At 47.2% G+C, this 25,702-nt stretch overlaps 1 protein-coding gene across 1 annotated transcript in view; it reads right to left on the bottom strand.

Annotated features, from left to right (window-relative positions):
* Positions 1 to 25,702, bottom strand: part of AUTS2 (activator of transcription and developmental regulator AUTS2) — a 1,212,191-nt gene that overhangs the window by 23,014 nt on the left and 1,163,475 nt on the right. The window contains 5 exon segments of the mRNA XM_070363017.1: positions 2,362 to 2,406; positions 4,134 to 4,354; positions 5,578 to 5,831; positions 7,111 to 7,351; positions 7,354 to 7,575. Coding sequence (XP_070219118.1) covers positions 2,362 to 2,406; positions 4,134 to 4,354; positions 5,578 to 5,831; positions 7,111 to 7,351; positions 7,354 to 7,575 — 983 coding nt within the window.

Raw genomic sequence — 25,702 nt, 5'->3', positions numbered from 1 at the left:
GTCAGAGTACACTTTCAATGGAGCCACCCATTTTCCTATAAGACGGATATAAGCTCACTGGAGGCTATTCGAGACAAGCCCTGGACACGTCAGTCTGACCACTCAGTGGAGGGAGGAGGAGGATTCTGAATTTCAAATATGAATTTTCTTGAATTAATAGTTTATAGAGGACACAATGGAGGGAGGAAATACACAGCAGAAGACAATGCAGACACATCTTTTCCTCCACCTAAAAATGTATCGTTTCTGGAGAATCTATGCTCTGGTTCCATTTACTTTGACAAACTCACCATAGAGATACAGTCTAGTGATGTCCCGCCCTTATGGTTGCACAATATGTCAAAAATACAAGAATAATTCAAGCTTTCCCTAATGATGTATTTATGCGAGCTATTTCTAGGTAATGGCTGAAATCCACTGGTAATTTCACAATCTGGTCTGTTTTCAAAGCATGTACTTTTTCCATTGGTCTTTATTTCATTTTGCTCCCCTCAATGATGTAGTGAAGTTTTTCAGACTAATTGATATTGAACTAAATCCACTTAAACAGTGATTGCAAACCAAGTGCCCTCATTTAAAACTACTTTTAAGTCTAAAATTGTGTTTTAGATACTTGAGTGTATTGTATCTTAACTCCCCTTTGTAACATCCTAATCTCCAAAGCAGGGGCGACTAAGCACTTCATATATTATCCACTATAACTAATAATATGAAATAACTCTCTCCCAGTACACTGTGTGAAGCAGAGTAATTAAATACATCACACTAAAACACTCAAATTTCTATTACTCTGCCTCCAAGTGGGTATTTTCCCTTTAATGTTTTCAATTTAAAAATTGGATCTTCTCACCATTTTCCTTTTCTGATCCTCTTTGAATAGAGGATTCCACCCCTCGAGTAAAAATCTGAAGTACTTGAGTAATAATACAGGAACCTTCCAAAAAACTCAGGCCTGCAGGTTTATTCTCCAGCTTACATCTAGGGCTCTCTGTGGAACATGTTCATGCCAAGACACTGCATGGTGTCCAAGGAAGTAAACTGAGCTACCAGTACAGCAGCTAAACTTTCTCTGAAGATGATTTTGTTAGCTGGTCCTTAATTTAATTTAGCAAATACAGACAAAGGGCAGAAATCTGGCTGTTATATTAAGGGTGGTACCATTCATGAAATAGATGCAAAGAGAAAACCCATGGCTCTACTGGATTTTGCATGTCCATTTATAAAAATGCTTTTATGTCATAATTCTGAGCAGAGCAGTGTTGAACACTCGGGGAACCCAGGCACTTAGATAGCCTTTCCTCATCCCTTTCTATAGAGACTCCCCTTGAGCCATTTCCGAATGTCTCTCCATAACCAGTTCTTAGTTGATTTCTAATACTGTCTAGCCTGGACTTCTCAGCTAATTCCTCAGTTTAGGACTGACACAGTGTCTAATGATCTAGTTCAAAGTATGAATGAATTCACAGGGTTGGCTGATCTATTAAGTGGTCCTCCACTTGAACCACAAGGTAACACTATCCAAAAATGAGAACAAAAATAGTTTAAGATGGTGAATCGACATGGCTACGAGCAGTTATTAAACGTCTTTCTTTCCAGTTTCATTAAAAAAAATATATATAAACCATTAAGCAAAGAAACTTGCAAAACTTCAGGTAAAAATGATGCAGTATACACTCCATAATCAAAATATCATGGTAAGATATTCAGTTTCTGTTATAGAAGAAGCCCTCATAAGTAACTGAACATGTAACTTCAGTTGGCGCCAATTTAGGTTCCAGAACGTTCTCTTAAAATTGCATGAAACAACTTTTATTAAAGAACAAAGAATGAGTTTAAAGAGAAGAAAAATCATGCATATAAGATCTTCTTTCATTTAAATGATATTTTTAACGACTTGGCACGAGCTCAGGAAAATAATGCCAGCCACGTGGAAGAGGGATCAATGGTCTAGAAGAAATGAAAATCTGCTTCTTTAAGTCATGAGTCAAAAGAATACGCTACTTTCTTTGGAAGACATAATTCAAGATGAACTCTGGGAACTCTGTGTGTTAATAACATCTCTACTGAGGACTGAAATCTGTGATTTCAGAGGCTCCTAAAACTCTAACACCTCCAACAAAGCAGATGCCCCACTTGGCAGGACTTTAAAGTCTTAGGAACGGCTCATGACCTTTTGATTCAGAAGATGATACTGCATCTTTACCAAAAGCAAACGTCACAAAAGCAAGCATCCGAAGTGACGAGGAGCAATGGGAGTTCTTGCAAAGATGGTTAAGGAAGGCTGCGAGTCATTGACTGATCGGTGGCGAGAGCATGGACATGGAAAAGCGGCTACATTGAATGGGTAGCATGGTAACTCACACTGTGCCGGTAGAATGGGTCAACTTTTGTAGGGTATTTGTCAAACTGCAAAGGGATCAAAGCAAAAGCTAGTTACTTAGAGGAACTACATTTCTAGTCACTGCTTCAGCAGAGAGGGCCCCAAGGAAGCCTCTCTGTTGTCAGGTAGGCATCAGACTCCATGATCTCAGTGTACGCGAAATCATTCAGAGCTCCTGAGTCTCTGACCAGAAATCAACAGGAATGGAAAGTCAAAGTGAAACCCATTCAGAGCATTGCAGGCTGTGACTACACTAGAGCGGCTTTCTTTCTAGGCTTTATTTAGAGACGGGCAGGAACCAAGCGTCTGAACTAGAGAGAGGAGGCAGTTGTTCAGATAAATCAGAGAGAAGTGAGCACTGGGTCTGATTTATCCAGAGAATTCCCTCTGTCTTCATCTTCACTTTGGCAGAATGGTACACTCAGCTGTTTTTACATTACCCCCTCGTGGTAGTGTACCCACGAGGCCTGGTGTGCTGCAGTCCAAGGGTTGCAAGGTGTCACTTAGCAACTGAACACCAGCAACAATTACCGCCAACCCCCGCCCACCCCCCGCCCCCTACCGAGTACAAAGCAATTCTGGCCTGGCCTTACAATGTTTCTTTCAAGCAGGAAAGAGTATATACCATCATTTCTTCTAAATAATGTCCTCATCCTGTGCTGTAACTCCCATCAGTTAGATTTAACTTGTTTGTGAAACGTCTCACTCAGACCGGTATAAACTCCTTCCCCAGATAAACAGGTCCTTAAAAATATAACTGTGGAAAAGTCGAGTTCATCCAAAATAATAGATGCAGGATTTCTCCGAGGAAAAATTTTTGGTCCCAAGGCCTCACTGCTAACATTCTCCTAAGTAAGGTTTATAAAATAAACTTTGAAATACGTATTTTAAAGAAACTAAGTTGAACAAAATGGGGGAGAGGGGAGGGAAGAGAGGATGTAAAGTTTAGTGAATCACGGCATTCAAATCCTCACAGTGCCTGTACTGATTGCCTTCAGTCAAGTATTTCCTGAAATATTAAAAATAAATAAGTAAAACTCTAATCGTCACTGTTTGGGCACGCATCCATCTCAGACTAGTCAGCATCATAGTGTGGTGCTGTTCCTTACAGCTCCTAAGTTAAAAATCAACCCTAACTGGCTCCCACGCAACCCCCGGCACGTTAGTCCCAAGCCAAGGCCAAGACCATGTCACAGCCAGTGGTCCCTCACCACCGGGCTGTTTGGACCGCTTGCTGACAGCACAGCAGCAGACAGGGGGCGCTGTCTCACGAGATGCAAGAAATAACACTTTCGACAAAGCGGGTTTAGAAAACCATCCGAGAGAGAGTGGATGGGGGAATCCCGGGCCGTCCAAGTCTCCCACCGGCGCTCTCCCTTCCAGACTTCCTAGGATTCTGTGAGCATTTATTTGCTAGCGCAAAACACCGGCAGATACATTTTTAGATCTGGTGGTAATTCCCCAAGATATCTCAAAAAACCAAAATCACCCGTAAGAACTACCGACACACTGGACGTGACCGCCTTGGGGAGCATCTGGAATATAATCCACCCACAGCGTTAAGAATAACGGGTCAGAAAAGAGCTCCTACTTCAGGCCCTGGGTCAGTGCCACCTGGAGCCGGCATATCCCAGAGACGAGCAAGGGCAAGGGGGCCCCCCCGCCAATCTGCTGTGCCCAGACGGCCCTACGGGGCTGCGTACAAAGAGCGTCGCGCTCTACTTATCCTCACATTTCTGCCCGGGGTACGCACCATGGGCGGTGCTGGCGTCGGCATGATGGCGGTGGGCGGGAGCGCGTGGGGGAAGGGCGTGAAGGTGTGCTGGTGCGTGTGCTGGTGCGTGTGCTGATGCTGGTGCTGGTGCTGGTGGAACTCGGTCCGCAGGTAGGGCGGGGGGCCCAGGGAGGCCCCGCGGTCAGCACTCTGAGAGGCCAAAAAACGCGTGTTCAGTTCCTGGCGCAAGATGTCTTGCTCTGGAAAAGAAGAAGAGGCAGACGGTGACACCTTTTCCGGGGCCGGTCATTTCCTCCAGAGCAGGACATCCGAGGAGCTCACTATGGAGGGCTCCGGGCCGGGACATGGGGGCTGGGCCCTTGAGGAAAGGGACCGCCAGGCAGACAGAGGAGGCTAAGGCCCAGGCAACAGCCTGACTGTTCTCTGTGCAGGCTTTCAGGGACGAGGGGTCCACCAGCGCCGTGGGCACACAGGGTCCAGGCTGAGTGGCCAGAGGTCAAGTCTCAGCTCTTCTCAGGGTAGCTGAGTGACCCAGGGCACTGCCCATCACCATCTGTGTCTGTGTCCTCATCTGTCGAATGGGGACAACACATTGCCTGTGCTGTGGGTTTGTTTTGAGGGTTAAAGAAATGAACATTTTTAAGCGCTTAAAAGTCAATAAAGCAGAGCCTTCATGCCCTCTTCCAAGGATAAACCTCTGCTCTACAGCTCTGTACTGGTGGCAAAGCTTGGCCACAATGGACCCAGAGTTGGGATACTTGGCTCAATTAATACAGGTGAGGAGCAAAGAACCCAATACCTAACCCTAAGTGTGCCTTTAAAAATCTGGGATATGTTGCCTCAAAAAGTGCATTTTCTCCACCCAAGGTAGAAGGCCTCATTTAATTGTTAGTTGCTCAGTTGTACCCGACTCTGTGACCCTGCCAGGTTCTTCTGTCCATCGGATTCTCCAGGCAAGAATACTGGAGTGAGTTGCCATTCCCGTCTTCAGGGGATCTTCCCGACCCAGGGATCGAACTCAGGTCTCCCACACTGCAGGCAGATTCTTTACCATCTGAGCCACCAGGGAAGCCCTTGTTTGACTAAAACAAATCCCTTAAGCCACGATGTGACTTAAGATCCTGGCCTGAAACAGACATGGGGTATGGAGAGCTTTTGTCATGCCCATAGGGCCCAGACAACCTGTGCTTTACTGCTCAGCAGGCAGACCTGGTCAGAAAAGCCTCATGACTACAAAGTTCTATCTGGCAGAATCCCCTGGATCGTGACAGGCTGGGATGGGGGCTGTTGGTACATTTTCTGCAGACTCTCAGCCCACTGGGGAATGGAGGAAGAAGACATACTATAAAGCGGACCATGGTGAGTGGCTCAAACCTAATCATCAGGGACAACAGACAGGGAGTGAGGCCTTGGGAAGGGAGAGGGGGAGCACGGAGAAGCCAGACCAGCTCTTCCCTCCTACCTGAGTAAGTGCTCCCGGCCGGGTGTCCGGGCACCTGCAGACTCCCAGATGTCAGAGGTGGTGGAGGAGGCAAAGCAGTGGGAGGGGCAAACATATTGGGGTGATGTGAGTGTGCGGGGGGCTGGAGGGTGGGCGTGAAGCTGTGCAGGGGGCTGTGGTTGGGCAGTGACAGGGGGAACGGGGAGGCCGAGGGGTGGTGGGAGATGTGCGGGGGGGCGGGCTGAGTCTTCGCTGGAGTGCTGCTTCTGCTACTGCTGTTGGAACACCAAAAAAAAAAAAGGAAAGAAAGGGAAAAAAGGGGTCAGTAATCAACTTTCTTAAAAACAAAACAAAGCCAAACAGAGCCATGTAACACTTTTGCTCTCGCTTCTTCGTCTTCGCAGGTCCCCACCCTGTGCACAGAGCCTCTGCTGAAATCGCAGTTCCTCTAAACCAGCCCCACAGCTGTGGGCACAGTGAACAGCAACTCCTGCTTCAAGCTGCCCCCCATCGCCCTGTCCAGAGAGCTGCCCCTCATACCCTGTGCCAGCCACTCTTCCTACAGGGGTCACGCCAATGGAAACGAACAAGCTGGTGACCTGGGCTCGCCAGGTCTGTCTGCTCCGTCTTCTGTGAAGAAGCACAGGGTAGGGGGAACCAGGGAACTCGGGTGCCCCGTCACCTCCACGGACTGGAGGCCACAAAAGATGGGCCTGGCCCCGCGGAGGCAGCTTCCTTCCGCTGTCACAGACAGGAAAGAGCAGGGCCCTCAACCCCAGTCACCAGGCTGTCACAAGGAAAACACTACCGAAGCCATGAAGCGTGAGCACTTAGAACAACAGCCCCCGGGACAGGTGCGGGTGGGCGACGCCGGGCCCTGTGCCCGGGTCTCCACCTCCCTTTTCTTTGCAGGGCTCCTTGTGCTGCTTGTCAACCTTCCCTCTATAATCTGACAAAGACAAGACACAAGAGGCCTGGCTCCCCATGGAGGAACGCCTCCCTTTTCCTCAACCCAGCATCTTTCTCCTGTATCTCTGTGACCCACCTGGCGGAAGTCACCATGGAAACTCCTTGAACCAGATCACTCCTTGGTCTGCATGCTCCCGCCCCGCCAGGAGTTGCAGGGAGATGTTGACAGGGAGGGAAACGGCTTCCCTTCTAAGACTCCCTTAACATTTCGGGAATCTCCCCTGGTTTCCCTTCCCTGCCTCCAACCCGGGAACCAGTGGTGGGTCCCAGGCACAGCGCCTTGGACTCTCTCTTCCTTGAGCCTTCTCCTCCCTGCAGTCACTCTCAGGAGCCTCCGCAGATAGTTGAGGTCTCCACCATGTCCTTACCACCCAGCCGATCCTCAACCCAATCCCACCCCATCTTCTCCCCAGAGACCCTGTCTCCCTGAGCCTCAGACCCCTTCCCTGTCTTCCGTGCCTGCCTGGCTGAGAACACGTTGACAGAGATTCCAACGGGAACCCTGGTCCCCATGGGAGCCCCCGCGCCCACCGCCACCTGTCCGTCCCACCGAAGATGACCGATGCTGGGCGGGGGGCGGCTCACCTGAGGCTGTTGAGGCTCAGGCTGCTGCTGTTATAGGCGGACAGCGGCTGGGGGAGGCTCTGGGCAGAGGGGTGGGCCTGTGCGGGCGGGAGGACCTGGGGCGGCAGCGGCCCCGGGGACTGTGGCCGGGGCGGCCGGGGTGCCTGCGGCGGCGCGGGCTGCGGCTGGGCCTCCGGGGGCGCAGGCGGCGGCTGTGCACCGGGCGCGGGCGGCGGCGGGGCTCGGCGCGTGGCCCCGACGCGGGGTCCGGAGACGGCGCTCGGGGCGGGGGCTCCGCCTGGGGCTGGGGTGGCGGCGGCGGGACCTGAGGGCGCGCGTCCTTCAGCACCACGGGCTCGAACAGGGGCTCTTTGCCGCAGTCCTGGCTCTTCTCCTGGCTCCGCTCTAGACCAGATACCTTGGGGACAATGGGCCCCGCATCGTGGCCGTCGTGGTGGGGTAGCGCGCCGACGCCGAGCTCGGGATCTGTGCGGGAGAGCGGAGAGAAGAGCGAGGCAGACGGTGAGTGAGCGAAGCTGACCCCGAACTGGGTCACCTGTGCCCAACGACACGATCGGTCAGGTCCCAGAAAGGTCCACCAGTCAGATAAGGCTGCCTTCCAGAGAGTGGATGAAGCCATCAGAGTCTGCAAATAAATGTTTCCCTTAATCTTGACAAAGCAAGATTATGCAGTGAAATCCACAAACAGTAGACAACAAATCGATTCACCCCTTTTAAAACAAATACAGTTCTTAAAAAAAAATTATTTATTTGGCTGTGCTGGGTCTTCGTTGCTGCCCCTGCAATCTTTACTTGTGGTATGTGGGATCTAGTTCCCTGACCAAGGATCGAATCTGGGCCCCCTGCATAGGGAGCTCGGACTCTGAGCCACTGGACCACCAGGCAAGTCCCCAAACACAGTTCTTGGCTATACAAAGGAGAAGTGTTTTCAGTAGTACATGAAGCAAACGTTATTTAGCCCGGCAGACGTTTCTTCTCCGCCTTGCCTCCTCTCCCCTTTGCATTCTGACTGATGAAGCACGCTTGACATTTGGAGACTTTTCTGCTGAGCAACCACTAAATGCCTGGTCAAAGGTCAGGCCTCCTAAGGCTCACTGAGGATCCAACCGTTTGAGATCGAAGGAACAAACATGAATTTGGACCAACTGACCGTCAACCATGCAGGCTTGAGTTTTTAAAGAAATCCCTCTGGACCACAGGAGGGGTCCTTAGCCAGGTGAATCTGGACCTTGAGACCAAGTGGGATGGGAAATGTAAGTAAAATTCTACAGTAACTAATGACACCTAGACAACACATGCTCCTGTATGAATTGAAATGATGTACTTCCCTCCAAAGTTCAAAAGACCCATGCCATATCTAGTATATGGGTACCCTGATGACCCCATAAGTCAAACTCCATACAATTCTCTAACAGAATAATGAGACACAAATAAGGCATTGCATATAGAGATGGCTCTATGGTAAAGAATCCACCTGCCAATGCAGGAAGTGCAGGTTGGATCCCTGGGTTGGAAGATCCCCTGGAGGAGGGCATGGTAACCCACTCCAGTATTCTTGCCTGGACAATCCCATGGACAGAGGAGCCTGGCGGGCTGCAGTCTATAGGGTTTCAGACAGTTGATCATGACTGATCATGCACATCTTGGTGGTTGGGGGCAGGGGGGGATGGGGGGTGGGCAGGGGAAGGATTATCTTCCCCACATTTTTGCACTTAAAAAAAACAAACCCATCCTTTTCTATTATTGCAAAGCTTAAAAACAGGAAGAGAATAGATCACAACATTCTCTAAAATGAGGGTGTATTTCAGGTACTCCTAAATGATTCCTTTGGGCATGACCTTTCTCTTCACATCTCCCTGTTACCAAGTGTGAACAATGCATGGTGTGCTCACTGGGAATGAGAATACCACTAATGTCTGTTGATGTCCTACTGGGTGTATACACGTGTCATGTTTTCTTCCCTGAAATTTGCATCAAAGCAAGCCATTATTTTCAGTCTTCTTTTGGTAAAACAGATCAAATTTGTAACATGCACAAAAGCAGAAACAAATGGTGGGCTTATAAACAAACCACGTGGTTAGCCATTATGCACTCAGCTATCCTCGAGTCCCGCAGACCAGCATGGAACAACTACACTAACAGGCTGCCAAGAAAGACCCCTCTTCACGCAATTCAGGCACGAAAGGATAAAGCATCGGATGGATCTGGTGAAAAGGAACTCTAGACTTCAGCCATCCTACGCACACACATTTTTTTCCAGTGCTGTCTTCAGAACTTTCCTGGGCAGATCTTTGCTTATGAAAAGCTGATGTGTTATGAATTTCCAGAACCTGAGGGCTAAGAAAGAACAGGAAGTTCCTGATGTGGACACAGAGCCCCTTCAGCCATAAGAACTCCCATATCACAGAGGAAGACCCTTCATCTGCAGACACCCAGATCTAAGGATTTTGGTGCCGCTGCTTTTTCACTGCTTTTTCTATCATTTTCACAATATTTTCCATAGCAAGCAATCATACAAGTTCACTGAAAACCTCAGGCTTCACACACTGCAGGCTGGTTAGTCAGGCCCGAGGCAGAAAGCACTAACACCCGGGAAATCCTAAGAGGATGAAATAAGAGAACCTCCTCCATGAGGTCCTATGTGCATAAGTAGGGACTCTTCCTGTCCTGACAGCTGAGGACTGTGATGCTTTTGTGACAAATATGGCAAACATACAAAATGGAATATATTCCCATCTTTTTGTGCTGCTCTGTTCTCTCTGGACAAGGATGTTGGCTGTTGAGTTGCTCAGTCGTTCCGACTGTTTGCGACTCCATGGACTGTAGCCCGCCAGGTTCCTCTGTCCATGGGATTTCCCAGGCAAGGATACCGGAGTGGGTTGCCATTTCCTTCTCCAGGGTGTCTTCCTGACCCAGGAATCGAACCCGGGTCTCCTGCATTGCAGGCAGACTACCATTGAGCCGCCTGGGAAGCCCCGCTGGATGAGGATAGTGACAAATACATACATAAATCTTTTCCATCTTGTTAGGTTACATTCAAATTCATGCCCTCCCTCTAAAAATCAAGGTCTAAAGTTTCTCTCAGACATAAAAGAAAATTTGGGACACCACCCAGAGGTTATTACTTCAGTTTACTTAGGCCAGTAAGGAAGTACAACAGAAACACACAGATAAGCATTTTATCCATCTAGCTTGACTATATTTATCTCTTGTTCTTTAATCGATGAGCCTATAGAATTTGGACAACATAGCTGAGTCTGCAGGAGGCACCGTGCGGGCTTGGGCTCGATTCCCAAGGCCCCATAAAGGCAAACTGAGGTGGTTCTTCCCTCTGCTGTCCCACTGTCTGAGGACCAATCCAAACCCAGCTGGAGTCAGGAGTGGTGCCGAGACTTGGCATCGTCGCCATCCGTGGTATTCAATGAGGCACAAAGGCAAGACCAAAACCTTTCTAGAAAACTCTGCACATTTGTAGGGAACCATCTATGAGGAATGACTTGGGGAGTCAAGAGGCACAGAATTTTGGAAGAAGACCAGAATCTGGACCATCCCAGCACTTCTCAAACTTTAATGTGCATAGGAATCCCCTGAAGATCGGATTCAAATGCAGGTTCAGCGGCTTGTGGGGGTGGGTGGTGAGTGTGGCTCCAGAGTCCACCTTCCTGAGAATTTCCTGGGTGATGCTGATGCCTGGACTGTTCTGTGAGTAGCAGGGGTGTTATCTAACCCTCTGACTAGATGGGGGATAAGCCCAGAGAAGTTAAGGAACTTGCTTGTTGTTTAATAAACCAGATGGCAGAGTTCTAGTCCCAACTCTGCCACCACCAAGTACCTCTTCTCTGATTTACACAATGCTGCCTCCTAAGAAGCAAAATACCCTGAAACAAAGCAGGTAATGATGAATCCAGGATTCGGTTACAATGTTTTAAGTATAGCCAGATAGTGAAAAGGGACCAGGAAAGCTAGAGAGGGTTGCTGGAAGACGGCCCTTCGGCTCAATCTGAAAGCTATCATCAATCCATCAGTGAGGGTGCTGCAGGCTATGAGCAAGGCAGGTTAGAAGGCTGGTAAGAACTATGGGGCTGAAAGTTTTACGACCACCATTTACATGGATCCGTGAGGCATGGATTAGGCATCATGCATTTTTGTGGCTAATTGGTAATGCATTTCCTCTTCCTTTCAATTATTTAGTAAATGCATCTTCCCAGTTAAGCTCTTTCATCCTGACAGTCCATTTATCTTACTGAGCTTCTCCAAAACTGGCAAGAACACATAAAAAAAGAAAAAGGTTTTTTTTTTGGGGGGTGGGGGTGGGGTTGGGGAGGGATATTGCTCAGTGTGCTCTGAATTTACCAAAAGATGAAATGTGCTGAGGCTGAAAGAAATAAGAACGTGTGCAAATTGACTAGTCTTATTTAGAAGTCTTATTCCATTTGGGGGGGTTTTAGAATTTCTCTTTGTGTTTGTAAAAATAACAATATGCTTACAATAAAGGATATGCAAATTTGAATTACACTGTACAGTAAAAAGGCTGAATGTACTGCGTGTAAATTATATCTCAACAAACTTGACTCAAGTACAATAAATTTATTTTTTTAAACTTAAGGGTAGAGTAGGAAAAATGTGCTTGAGCTGGCTACAACTCAGATACAAATTCTCTGGGGAAAATGGGCTCTCTTTTAGTTTACTCCTCCTCCTAAGCCGCTTCAGTCGAGTGTCCGACTCTGTGCCACCCCATAGATGGCAGCCCACCAGGCTCCACCGTCCCTGGGATTCTCAAGGCAAGAACACTGGAGTGGGTTGCCATTTTAGTTTACTAGTTGAATATAAACCCTGTCATCTTTGTGGAGGGCGATGTGGCAACATTTACCCAAAAAACTAAGGAGTTCCTTTGACCTGGCAAATAACAATTTGGTCTACAGACTCAGTGAAACAGTATCAGGATGTGAATCACATGTTTGGAAACAACTCAAATGTAATCATTAGGGTTACATGTAAATTTGATACATCTGTACAGTGGAACCACTGCAATTGCACAAATCAATGAGGGGCTGCTGCTAAGTCACTTTAGTCGTGTCCGACTCTGTGCGACCCCATAGACGGCAGCCCACCAGGCTCCCCCGTCCCTGGGATTCTCCAGGCAAGAACACTGGAGTGGGTTGCCATTTCCTTCTCCAATGCAGGAAAGTGAAAAGTGAAAGTGAAGTCGCTCAGTCGTGTCCGACCCTCAGTGACCCCATAGACTGCAGCCTACCAGGTTCCTCCATCCATGGGATTTTCCAGACAAGAGTACTGGAGTGGGGTTCCATTGCCTTCTCCAATGAGGGGCTACATTTGTACAATGTAGAGCATACCCTAACTTTTATGAAAAATGAAGAAAAAATAATATATATTCATTTTTACTTTATATCTAAAGAAGCTCTGGAAGAATATCCAAGAAACCAATAGCCTTGGATTACCTGCTTAGGGTGGAGAAGGAAATGGCAACCCACTCTAGTATTCTTGCCTGGAGAATCCCATGGACAGAGGAGCCTGGGAGGGTGGCTGCAGTCCATGGGGAAATGAAGTCGGACACGACATTGCACAGATCTAGAGAACATACCTGCTTAGGGGCCTGGGGAGGAGTAAGAACTGGGGAGACAGGGAATGGGGGGAGGGAGAGATATTTGACTGCCTACATACATGCATATTTAAGTTTTTGAATCATGTGATCATGTAACCTATTAAAAATTTTAAAATTGGTCTTATGTTTAAAAACAGTCTGAGCAAAGGAAAAAAAAGCAAATAAAATTGGGGATTTGAAGAGTGGTATGACATGGCATGGAGAGTATCTTTTATATAAAATAAGAAAATACAGTGCATACATTTATGCTAATAATTAACATAAAATGGATTTTATGAAAAACACAAATTACAAAAATTGACTTAAAAGCAACCCAATCATAAAAGTAAATTGAAAAATGACTCCATATCAACACCCCTTCAACCAAAGAAAAGGTACCATAGACAGTGTGGACTAAACCTATAAGAAACAAATAATCCCGGATGTTTAACTGAAAATCAATAGCAAACTTACAACCAAAGGAATGGGCAAAACTATTATTTACAAAAAATATAATGATCGAGTTGGGAAACAGCCAGCCAGCCAAAAAAATATGAGAATTAATAAGAGAGCTCAGTAAGGTATCTGAACAAAGAAAAACCACAAACATCTGTTGCTTTTCTACACAGCAGCAATAGTGATGAGAAAATAAAAAAGAATTCCCTTGACAGTAAAAAAAAAACAAAAAACCATGGGACTTCCCAAATGGTCTGATTGTTAGAAATCAGCCTTGCAATATATAGGGGATGCTGGTTCGATCCCTGGTCGGGGGAACTAAGATCACCCATACCCCGGAGCAACTAAGCCCGTGCTCTCTGTTCGTGTCACAACTAGAGAGTCTAGTCACCGCACTGAAAGATCCCACGTGATGCGCCTAAGACCCGATGCAGCCAAATACAGAACTAAATGAATAAACAGTATCTAAAAAATAACAAAAATCATACAGCACTGGGAACAGACCTGACACGCAAATTAGAGGGCTCTCAACTTTCAGGAGCACAGCCCCCCAAATGCTTTGAGAATCTGTGTTCAAGGGTGTTTTATGATGCAGAAAATAATAAATAAATAAATGGGGGTGGAGAGGGGGAGAGAGAGAGAGAAGTTAAAGGGTAAGCCACGGAAGAGGCAAGTCTTCGAAGAGACCACCCCTTGAGGGGTTTTCCAAGTTCGCTGGAGTGTATGTGTCTGCTACAGAGACTGGAGGGAATCAGTGACTCTCAGAGAGATGAGGTGTTTCATGGTATGAAGGTAAACCCCACACAGTATCTTGGTTCACTTTCTAAAGTCCCACTGAACATCTGTGCAGCTGAAAAACCTAGACCCTGTCTGCAAAGAAAAGACAAAATCATTTTTTGCATGGTTTTAATACACACTGGGGTCTCGAGGAACGCAACAACTGCATGCTGTTAGTCTGCTGTGTAGGTCTTGTGGTGGAGTTGTTTCTCACTTGGGAAGATCATGACATCAATGGTGAGGTTGCTCCTGCCGTTGGAATTACCACGATAGTCGTATCTCTATGTACAGATTCAGCCTCTGACCTTTCGTTGCTTTCTAATGTAAACAGGCATGTATGTACTTAAAACACACTATGTTATTGTAAGATACTTTCTATTTGTTTCTCCTTTACATTTCCTTAAAGGCTTTATATACATTTTAAAATGATAAACATAGTGTATAGATAAACCAAACATTTTGCTCCAGAAATTAAACAATGAGTGTGCTATAAAATATTTCTTATACAAAGAGGGCGCTGGGTGTGGGCGAGGATGAGATTTGATGTATTATGTTCCTGTGCCGGGCTGCTCTGTTTCCAGAATTCTAATAACTTTCTGCAGAAATGTAAAAACTACCTGAAAGGCCTGCTGTGGAAGCTAAAAGTCATGGCATGTGCTTTTCACAGCATACAGCACAAAGTAAGTGATCAATGCTTCCAAAACTACTATAGAAAAAGATTGAATTTCATGGAAAATATTTCAAAACAAAATTACTATTAAGTAAAATAAAGGAAACTATTATCCCTATTATCTGCATAAATCCATACATATACACACCAAAAGAGATTAGAAAGATATGCATTAAGATGCCTCTTGAGAGCCCCTTGGGCAGCAAGGAAATCAAACCAGTCAATCCTCAAGGAAATCAGCCCTGAGTATCCATTGGAAGAACTGATGCTGAAGCTGAAGCTCAAATACTTTGGCCATCTGATGCAAAGAGCTGACTCACTGGAAAAGACTCTGATGCTGGGAAAGATTGAGGGCAAAAGGAGGAGAGAGCGGCAGAGCATGAGATGGTTGGATAGCATCACCGACTCAATGGACACGAATGTGAGCAAACTTCGGGATATAGTGAAGGACAGGGAAGCTTGGCATGCTGTATACAGTCCATGGGGTCGCAAAGAACTGAACACGACTTACTGACTGAACAACAACAAATTCCATCAACTAGAAATAACCATTGACTCAAACTTTTAAATTTGTGCTTAACTTTCCAAATTTTCCATAGAGAATATGTATTATTATTGCAGAAGAAAAGTAAAGGATTATATTTTAAAAAGAGTTCTTCATAGACAAATATACCCCCACTATCTAAATAAATCTCAAGAAATCAAAGGAAAGTAACTTTAAGTCTTTTTAAACTGCCCCAACTACAGGATGGAGGTTTAAAAAAGCTCTTCACCCAGAAGACAGATGGTGTGTTTTATCAGAAATGAGGATCGTATATGAAGGGCATTACCCTTCCATCAACTTCTCAATGCTTCTAATTGGTTCTAACTGGTATATGTGAAGAGAAAGGAAATAGTGAACCCTGATGATGGAGAAGGAAGAGGCGGAAAGGGGAAACAGGGGGAGGAAGAGGAGAAAAACTCTCCCAAGGCACGTTTCTGTTCTTCTGGTCTTTACACTGGATTGCTGTTGCTGTTTAGTTGCTAAGTCATGTCTGACACTCTTGCAACCCCATGGACTGTAACCTGCCAGGCTCCTCTGTCCGTGGGATTTCCCTGGCAGGAACACTGGAGTGGGTAAACATTTCCTTCTCCAGGGGTCTCCTGGACCCAGGGACTGAACCTGGGTCTCCTGCATTGGCAGGTGGATTCTTTACCACTGGGCCACCTGGGAAGTCCTTACACTGGATTAGAAAGCCCTAATTTACCCACTACAAGGTCATTATTGTAGCAAATATGAATGAGCCTTAAAGGCCTCACGAAAACCTGTGGGACAGTGGCCACCAGGCAGTGCCCCTACCCGTCCATCCACCTGTATCTTCCTGAATGTTTGATCCCCACATCAGGACTGCACACGGCCCACTTTTAAATTATTCTATTCTACCTTCTAGTTAGCTTTTCTACTTACCTGTCCACATGAAAGAGCCACAGAAACCTTACCACACAGAAAGAAGATAGTACCCAATTAAGAAAAGGAACCCAGACTTTAAATTTAAAAGGGGGAACGTCAATAAATGTGGAAACGGCCAACCCAAACAGCCCAGAAACACAGGCAAGCACCAGATTTCTGTAAATCTACATGCAATTATTTCAAGCTGCCAGCTATATCCATTCTTTAAACACACCTTCTGTTGTCTACTCTGTGACCTCAGACAAAATCTCCTTTTTAGCAAAGACTGCAAGCTTTGTATAAGGCTTCCCAGCTGGCGCTAGTGGTGAACAACCTGCCTGCCAATGCACAGGAGACGCAGGTTTGATCCCTGGGTCGGGAAGATCCCTTGGAGGAGGAGATGACAACTCACTGCAGCACTCTTGCCTGGTGAATTCCATAGACAGAGGAGCCTGGTGGGCTACAGTTCACAGGGTCACACAGAATCAGACATGACGGAAGAGACTTAGCAAGTACGTGTGCATGTTTTGTATATACTTATTAAAACGAAAATGACTGCTGAATTCATATACCAATACTCTGAACTCTCCCTATGTTTTAGGTATCATCTGTGTTTTATTTTTAATTTTTGGCCACACCCCACAGCATGTGGGACCTTACTTCCCTGACCAGGGATCGAACCCATGTCCCCTGCATTGGAATGTGGGGCCTTAACCACTAGACCTCAGGGGAACTCCCAGTACCATCTCTAAAACTGTACACACCAATGGTGTTTGACTGAAGACAATCTACCTTCGCTAACACACACTTCTCTTCATTTTCCTCCTCTCCCTCTTTTCTTCAAAGGATTAAACAGAGACCAGTTCGTTCCATTAGCAGATTCAATTACTCGAACGAATGGAGGGATGACATTCAGTCTTGCAGTTCCTTCCTTCTCGGTCACTGAAACTGTACAAATAAATTGAGGAAAGCCCTCTGTTTGTTCAAGGCAAATTAATTTTCAAACACTGTAAGAGTGGGTGATCAGGGGAATGATGGGTGCTTGGCAGGGCTCAAAGAGATTCCATTTTGTGCTTGTCATTTTGTGTAAACATTAATTACCATCTGGGAGGCGAAGCTCTGGGCTCAAGTTTGCATCGCAAAGCTCCGGGGCCTCCAGGGCTCTGGGTAAAAAGAGAATCCTAAGTACGAAAGAATAGCCACAGCGTCTGCCAAAACACCAGCAGCCCCCCGGGGAAGCTGTGTGGAGCCCAGAAGATTAGAGGCTGCTGGTCTGACAGAGGCTAGTTTGGATAGCATCGAGTTTACCAGATTAACGTGGGACAGGGGTTAATCTGACAGGGGTTAAAGAAAAGTCAACAGAGCGCAGTTGAGTGTACTTAGTCTCGATTCAAGTTTATTCCCCGTAAACCCCACACCAAAAAGCATCCATCTGTAAGAGGGCGCCCATGTTCCTGATGCTTTATGACCCAAAACTTTGCCTTCACGGGGAGAACCAACCTTGGCTGTTCGGATGAGAGCCCATCAGAATGGCTTCTGCCTGCAGCCTGAGGCAGCCTCGTGCAAACATTTCATGTCTCTTGTAGCCTCTGGCAAATGAGAGCAGGGAAGGAGCATGTTGATGAGGGACCAAAATCCGGAGGAGAGAAAGAGGCTGTGATCTACTGGGGGGTAGAGGTGGGGGCACTAAAAAGTCTTTTTAAAAGCCTAGGCATGTCAAGGTCATATGTAATTAATTCTCCTTGTGTTCTCGCTCCATACAAGGAAAAATGAATTAGCGTCACCTCAGATACCCAGTATGGTGCTAGGTGCTGAGGATACAAAGATGAGTAAGACACAGCCCTGGGCACCCCTGGTCTAGTGGTAAAGACTCCGCCTGCCAGTCCAGGGGACACTGGTTCAGTCCCTGGTCCGGAAGATTCCACATGCCGAGGGGCAGCTCAGCCCGTGGGTCACAACTACTGAGCTCGCGCTCTGGAGCCAGTGGGCTGCGACTACTGAAGCTGGCGTGCCTACAGCCTGTGCTCCCTGGCAAGAGAAGCCGCCGCGATGAGAAGCCCGTGCACCCCAACTGGAGAGCAGCCCCCGCTCACCAGAACTAGAGCTGGCCCGAGCAGCAGTGAAGACCCAGCACAGCCACATATAAAAACAAACAAAGTTTAAAAGAAAGTTATAATAAAAAAGAAAGAAACAGCCCTGCCTTCCAGGAGCTGGCCAGCGAGGGTGAGAACACAGGGAAGACACAGGAACCGGCGGTCAGGGAACCTGTGGCCTTCAACTATAGTGCCTGCCATCTGCAAGGTTCAGAGAGAAGCTTAGATGACCGTGCTGATGAGGACAGCTGCTATGTGTTATTTATTTGAGTTTCCATGGGGCTTCCCTGGTGGCTCAGATGCTAAAGAATCCGCCTGCAATACACAAGACCTGGGTTTGACCCCCTGGAGGAGTGCATGGCCACCCACTCCAGTATTCTTGCCTGGAGAATCCCTGTGGACATAGGAGCCTGGTGGGCTACAGTCCATGGGGTCGCAAAGAGCTGGACATGACTGAGTGACTAGGCATAGTACAGCACATAGTCAGGCATTTTATCTAACATTTCCTGCTGCACTGGCTCCAAAGTTCAGTCTTAGACCCAAATCAACAGAATCATGTTCTGGGCTGTGTGGAGACGTGACAAGGTATGAAGGGCAAGGTCTCCAATCACTTCCCAGGACACTGGAAAAACTCCAAAGACCAGGTTCTGAGAAAACCCAGGCTTTTGTGCTTTGGCCCCGATGACACACTCCCATTGTTTTGGCTTGCACCTTCCTGCCAACCCGAGTTCATCAGCAGGCCTTTCCCGAAAAGACCACCTCCTCCTGCCTGCTCTCCCTCGCCAGCGCCTCTCTGCCTTGGTGACCCTCCACCTGCTGGCGTGGGTCTCAGCTTCCAGGCCCGTCCTTGCCGGTCTCGTCTGGCTGTGGACCGAGTGCCCACGTGACACTGCACTCTGCGTGTGCTCACCCCAAGCCCAGGACGCACTCAACGCTTGACATGATGCTCCTGTGTCTGTCTGTCAGTACAGGGGTCCCAGCAAGGAAAGGTGCTGGAAGCATTTTCCACCATACGTGGATGTATTCGTGCAGCACAGCACGTATACTCTGAGCGAGGAGAAATCTAAGGACGAGGCCAATGCCGCAGTCAAACCTGAAGGACACGTTCCTCAGACTGGAAGACAAAAAGGAGACAGGCCCTTGGTTTATTTTGGAAATTTGCCAAGAGGTGGGACTCAGGCAGTGACAGTGAATTATACCTTTAGATGTTTGGTTAAAAAAAAAAAAGTCTTCTAGTATCTAATCATCCTGCCTTTCACATTAAGAACTATCAAGTGAGGATACGGGGGAGAAGAAAAGAATGTCATCCTTCTAAAGGCAGCCCTCCCTCCAGGATTTTTGTTACTAAGTACAGGAGAGGACTCAAAAGCTGTCAAGCTCAGAGAGGCTCACAGATCTTTTTAGAGACCTGCCGCCTTCCTCGTGTACTGCTGTCCACGGTCGCTTCGAGCATCATCAGCTTGGAGTTTCACGTCCGTAGCCAGACGGGGCAGTGATCGTGAGGGTCATCTGCCCCTGGTCCCCTTGAAGCAATCATTTTTTTGGTGTCATGTATCCTTGCCACCTTTTCTCTTAACAGAATAAGTGATTTTTCTTGGATCTGTGTATGTCTGTTGTTGCATCAACACGACTCTGAGGTTTGGGGGGCCCCTGGGATGAGGCACCTGGCTAGCAGTGTTCACACTTTGAAAGCTCAGTGCGCCTGTTAAAGTTGGCAAGTGACTGGCTCTACGTTAAACCCTATTTTCAACACTACTTCACCCGAGATTGTTTTCTCAAGGACAAAGGTGACAGCCGCCAGCACCAAAGACCTACTGAAATACGATCAGTCACCCTACCCTCCTGCTTTGTTCACTCTGATTGTGTGTCACCTGATTTCGGGGACAGGTCAGACAATCACTGAGACCTGTTTAGTAAAGAGGCTGGGTGGGGTATGTGATGGTGGCAGGTAGAAGTTTCCATTTAGTCTATCCCAGGCCTTTCCTCGGCTCCCTGATGTCAATAAAATCTCCCCACCGCCAAGTTTCTTCCTAACCCTTGGCACACAGGGCTGTGGTAAGGTGTGACAGCTGAGCTAAGGTGGCCCTGAGTTCCGGTCAATATCAGGTAATTTTTTCACTGCTGCAGAGCCTGCGAGAGCACATGCACTGGATCCCTCTAAAAGGAGAGAGTCACTTGCATTGTGCGACATCCCTGAATCAACTTCTGCAAAGTCACCCTTGGGTCTGGGTCCAGGTGTCAAGGGGAAGGTTGGAAGTTACTCTAGCACGAAAGAGTGAAGCAAATCACTGTGATTTTTCAAGCAGCCACTAAATCTTTCTGTCCTGGAGGGAAGGCAAGAAGGAGCCACAGACACCAAGGCACGTGGACCACTCTGCTGGAGCTCTTCCTATCCCAAGAGAGCTGCGGGAAACGGGGGTGGGGGTCGGGCAGGGGGTTAGTAACCAGGAGGAGGAACACCAGCGACCCCAGTCATTTTCCTGCTGTGTTCACACAGAGGTCACTCGGCGAGTGGTAGAGCATCATCAAATATCCCTAAAGCAGTGTTTCCCCAGAGTGTGGTTGGAGAACTCCGAGGACCACTCTCGTCCTGTTCGCAAAGGTCGCCATGAGAAGTGGACTCTGCCCTGGGCAATGTCTCCCATCCTGCGGCAGTGAACACGCCGCCAGCATCCAGAAGCCTGTCCATACGGGCTGTTCTGAGGACAGGCCACAGCGTTCCTCCCGAGTCTGTGCAAACGATCTGCTGTGACCCGGGCCCGAGGGCCAGGCGGCCTGTGATCTGTCTGACCCGAGCACCACGTATGCCACTGGAACGGATCCATGAAGCTGTTGTTTTTCTGATATCATGGAGCCTGTGATTCTTTAGTTGAAGGAGGAGGAGCAGAGAAAAGAGGACTCTTGACAGTTTCTCTGATAAGTTCTGGACTTTCTGATCCCAAACTGTCTTCCACTGTATCCTATGACTCTAAGGTCTTCCACAGTCTCACAACCCCCAAGTGTGGTCCACAGACCAGCAATACCAGCATCACCAAGGGTCTTGTTAGGAAGTGAAATTCACAGCCCCCATCCATATGCCCATTCAAGCACTGCTCTGTAGCACGCCTGGGAGTGTTAAAGAGCCTCGGGAAACCCCATAGAGCCTCGGGGTGCCGTTCACGAAGCTGCTAATCCTGTCCTGTCTCCATCTCCTAACACCCAAGTGTGGAAATAAGTTCTTCATTCCTTCCTCGAGCAGGGTCTCTACCAGCATGTAAGCTGCTGCAGGGATGGGACGGTGGGAGGTGGCAGTATCGAGGTCTCGTTTGTGGCCATGTTTCCCATCCTGGCTCATGGAAGTTCCCTGGATCACTCACCATGTAGAGCAGGGAGTTGCAGAGTTGTGGTCCACAGCACGGCCATGAGCCACCTTCAAGGACCCGATGGCTGTCACACAGCGGAGAGTTTATTGTGAACAGCACCCTGGGGAGAACTGTGACCAAAGGACATAGAACGGCAGAAGAAATTTCCACTCTAAAACGGCCTGGGCTGCTAGGCAGGGGAACAAACTAATGCTCTATCCTGCTCTTCAACACAAGTGTCCAAGAGGACACTGAACGTCCCTGACAATGAGTTTGGAGGAGTCAGGCGTGGAACGGGAAGGGCCTGGACTACATGGCTTCCAAGACTCCACGAGCTCCCAAATGAGGTATTGGGAGCAGGTTCACAGGGAGAACACCATGTATTTATTTTCCTTGACCTTTCCAGAACCTGACCTTCTAAAACATTTTACCTGTAGATTATTAAACACTCTCTCCCTGACTTGCACAAATTTTAATGAATGCCACATCTTCAAGAGTTATAAACTAAGAATCCCTCCCCAAGATGACTACAGATATAACTTTCCTCAGGAAGAAAAGAAGTAAATCTGCTTATTCCTAGCTGTGGTTTTTGTGAAGTTTAAAGAGATTTTTTAAAAAAATGGAGTGAGGGGAGTGTTGTGTTATTCCCTATATTTGAAATACTTTATCTTTTTTCAAAGGATAAGTCAGACAAGCCTTAAACTGACTTCCTATGGCTCAGACAGTAAAGAATCCACCTGCAGTGCAGGAGACCCTGGTTCGATTCCTGGGTGGGGAAGATCCCCCGGAGAATGGAACGGCTACCCACTCCAGTATTCTTGCCTGGAGAACCCCATGGACAGAGGAGTCTGGCAGGCTACAGTCCATGGGGTCACAAAAGAGTCGGACATGACTGAGCAAGTTACAGGGGAAGAAAGAAAGGGCTCAACAGTAAAGAATCCACCTGCAATGCAGGAGACACAGGAGATGCAGGTTCGATCCCTGGCTTGGGAAGATCCCCTGGAGGAGGGCATGGCAACCCACTCCAGCATTCTTGCCTGAAGAATTCCCATGAATGGAGGAGTCTGGTGGGCTATGGTCCATAGGGTCACAAAGAGTCATGACTGAAGCGAATGAGCATACAAACGGGGAAACAAAATCTCTTGCCATATTTCCATTTGCCATTATTTCATCACTTGTCATTATTTCACTACCTTCAATTTATCACAGAAAAGAGAAATATGTTCAAGTATAAAATCTGAAGCTAAGTGCCTACAAGGTTCAGGAAAGCGGTGCAGACGCGGATGCCACTAGCCTATTAGAAACTGGAACCCCACTGGGTTCTGTGGTGTAAATGGTTAGAACTCTGGGTTCTGAAAGTGCCTTTCTGCTTGAGCCACCTTTCCAATCTGAAATGCTTAAAACCACCCTTTAGAAATAAACGAGCAGGAAATTCTAACTGTCCTTGGATGGAGACGGAGCTGGAATAAGACACCGAAACAGCAGTCTCCTCTCACTTGGAACCATAATCCTGGAAGGGAAATGATGTCAGACAAGCAAGTTGAGGCTCAGGGACGCGCACTGTCACAATGACTCAAGCCCACCAGCAAATACCTGAATTTTCAGTCCAGAGATGCCTTCCAAACATAAAGGGAGAGAAAGGCAGCAGAGTGTGTTTCCTCTTCGGCTGCAGGAGGCCCATGTCTGCTTGGCTGTCCTACATCCACATTTCCAGCTCAGCAAGCCTAAAACCAAGCCCCCCCACCACTTCAACTCTGGATCCTCCGTCCCCATCATCAACACTTACAATCACTGATCAACCTGCTTTCATTCCCCTTTAACAGTAATCAGTGGCTGGGTGTGAATACTGCCTATATAATGCCATTTAACACAAAGAACACAACAGTTTCAGAATCTGCTGTTCTTCAGTGGCCTGAGCGAGCTTTTAAATATAAATTGGACCATGTTGTCCATCCCTTGTTTAAAACTCCACAGCCACTGTGGAATATGGAGGTTCTTCAGAAAGATAAAAATAGAATTACCATAGGATCTAGCCACTCCTGGGCGTATATCCAGACAAACCTCTGATTCAAAAAGATACATGCACTCCTGTTAACAGCAGCACTATTCACAACAGCCAAGACATGGAGACAACCTAACCGTCCAACAACAGATGAATGCGTGAAGAAGGTGATGCGATGCATGTATATAATGGAATCCTCCTCAGTCGTAAGAGAAGAATGAAATAATGCTATTAGCATCAAGATGAATACACGCAGAGATCATCTAAGTGAAGTGAGTCAGACAGGGAAACACAAACACCAATGACATCACTGACATGTAGCATATAAAATATGACAAATGAACCTATCGCTGAACAAAGAGACTCGCGGACACAGAGAACAGACTGTGGTCGCCAGTGGGGAGGGACCGGGGAGAGATGGAGCGGAAGGCTGGGCTTAGCAGATGGAAGCCAAGACACACAGGATGGGTGGCTCCCCAGGTGGCTCAGGGGTAAAGAACCTGCCTGCCAACACAGGAGACTCGAGTGTGATCCCTGGGTCAGGGAGATCCCCTGAAGAAGGAAATGGCAACCCACCCCTGTCTTCTTGCCTGGGAAATCCCATGGACAGAGGAGCCTCGTAGGCCACAGCCCATGGGGTCACAAAAGAGTGGGACAGGGACACAATTTAGCAACTAAACAACAGCAACAACACAGGACGGACAGACAGCAAGGCCCCACCGTGCAGCAAAGGGAACTAGATCTACTACCCTATGACAAATCACAATGAAGAGCGTATTAAAGAAGAATACGTACATGATGACTGGATCACTTTGCTGCACAGCAGACATTAACACATTGGAAATCAACTATTCTCCAGTTAAAATATAAAACAGAATTAAACTCCCAGGGGCTTCTCATCTTATGTAGAATAGACTCATAACCCTCACGTGGCCCCATGTACTCTCTCTCTGCTCCTGACCACCCACCATCCACAGGCTCTGTTCTCTCCCTTCTCACACATACAGGCACTTCTGAATCTCACCTGCCAACATCCTGCTTCAGTCACACCACCGCATTAATCTGCCTCTAGTCACCACAGCCCCTGGTTGAACCACAAGAGCCCTCTGATGAACATTCATCCCAGATATTTAGGGGCGTCCCTGGTGGCTCAGATGGTAAAGAATCTGCCTGCAATACAGGAGATCTGAGTTCGATCCCTGGGTTGGGAAGATCCCCTGGAAAAGTGAATGGCAACCCACTCCAGTATTCTGGCCTGGAGAATCCCATGGACAGAGGAGCCTGGGAGGCTACAGTCCATGGGTCGCAGAGACGGACACGACTGAGTGACTTAACACTTTCACTTTCCATTGAGTGAATATTTGAAAAATATCTGATCTCTTAAGTCACATAATAATCAATTTACCAAAACTAAGCAAGTTTCTTTATATTTGCAATTCAAAAGGGAAAAAAAAATCACTATAATGAGAAAAATACTCAATAAACAATTACATATTAAGCCAGAAAAATCATGTCTCTTTGGAGTCATTTCCATAATTGAACATTATACTGCAATAAAATAATAGTACACAACATAAACAAATGCAAAATAATTGGAAGCCATTATGAAGCTCAAGGATCCACTTTCAATATATAATAAAACTAATGTTCTATTTTGAATCATAAAAGATTCTAATAGTTTTTCGAGTTTTTTGCATAACAAAAAAAGCAGGGCAATCAAAAAGCACCTAATGTAAAAGGAGACAGCGACATATTGATAATCAAAGGTAGGTAAAGCTTCTGTAGGTATCTGCCTGTGGTCTGCCTAAGGTCTATGTGCTGGATCTAAAGCCGTCTGCAGAACTCACAGAGCAGACTTGTTGCCAACGGGGAGGGGGGTGGGGAGGGATGGACGGGAGGTCTGAGAAGAGCAGACGAGAGCTATCGCACACAGGGTGGATGAACAGCAAGGTCCTGTGTACAGTACGTGGAGCTATAGTCAGCATCCTGTGATAAACCATAAGGGAAGAGCATACGGAAAAGAATGTTTATACGTGCATAGCTGAATCACTGTGCTGTACAGCAGAAAGCAACACGATGCAAATCAGCTGTACGTCAGTAAAATAATTTCTTAAGAAAGCATAAAGCAGTCTAAAGACTTTATGAGTACAAGTCTACTTGTGTGTGTACTGAAAAAAATAAGCAAGAAAACGCCAACAGTTGATAGCCCGGGGGTCAGTTAT

The sequence above is a fragment of the Bos mutus genome, chromosome 25 (assembly GCF_027580195.1).
Source record: "Bos mutus isolate GX-2022 chromosome 25, NWIPB_WYAK_1.1, whole genome shotgun sequence".
Lineage (NCBI taxonomy): Eukaryota > Metazoa > Chordata > Mammalia > Artiodactyla > Bovidae > Bos > Bos mutus.
The sequence above is the reverse complement of the archived record's forward strand: the minus strand, read 5'-3'. Positions and strand labels throughout refer to the sequence as shown.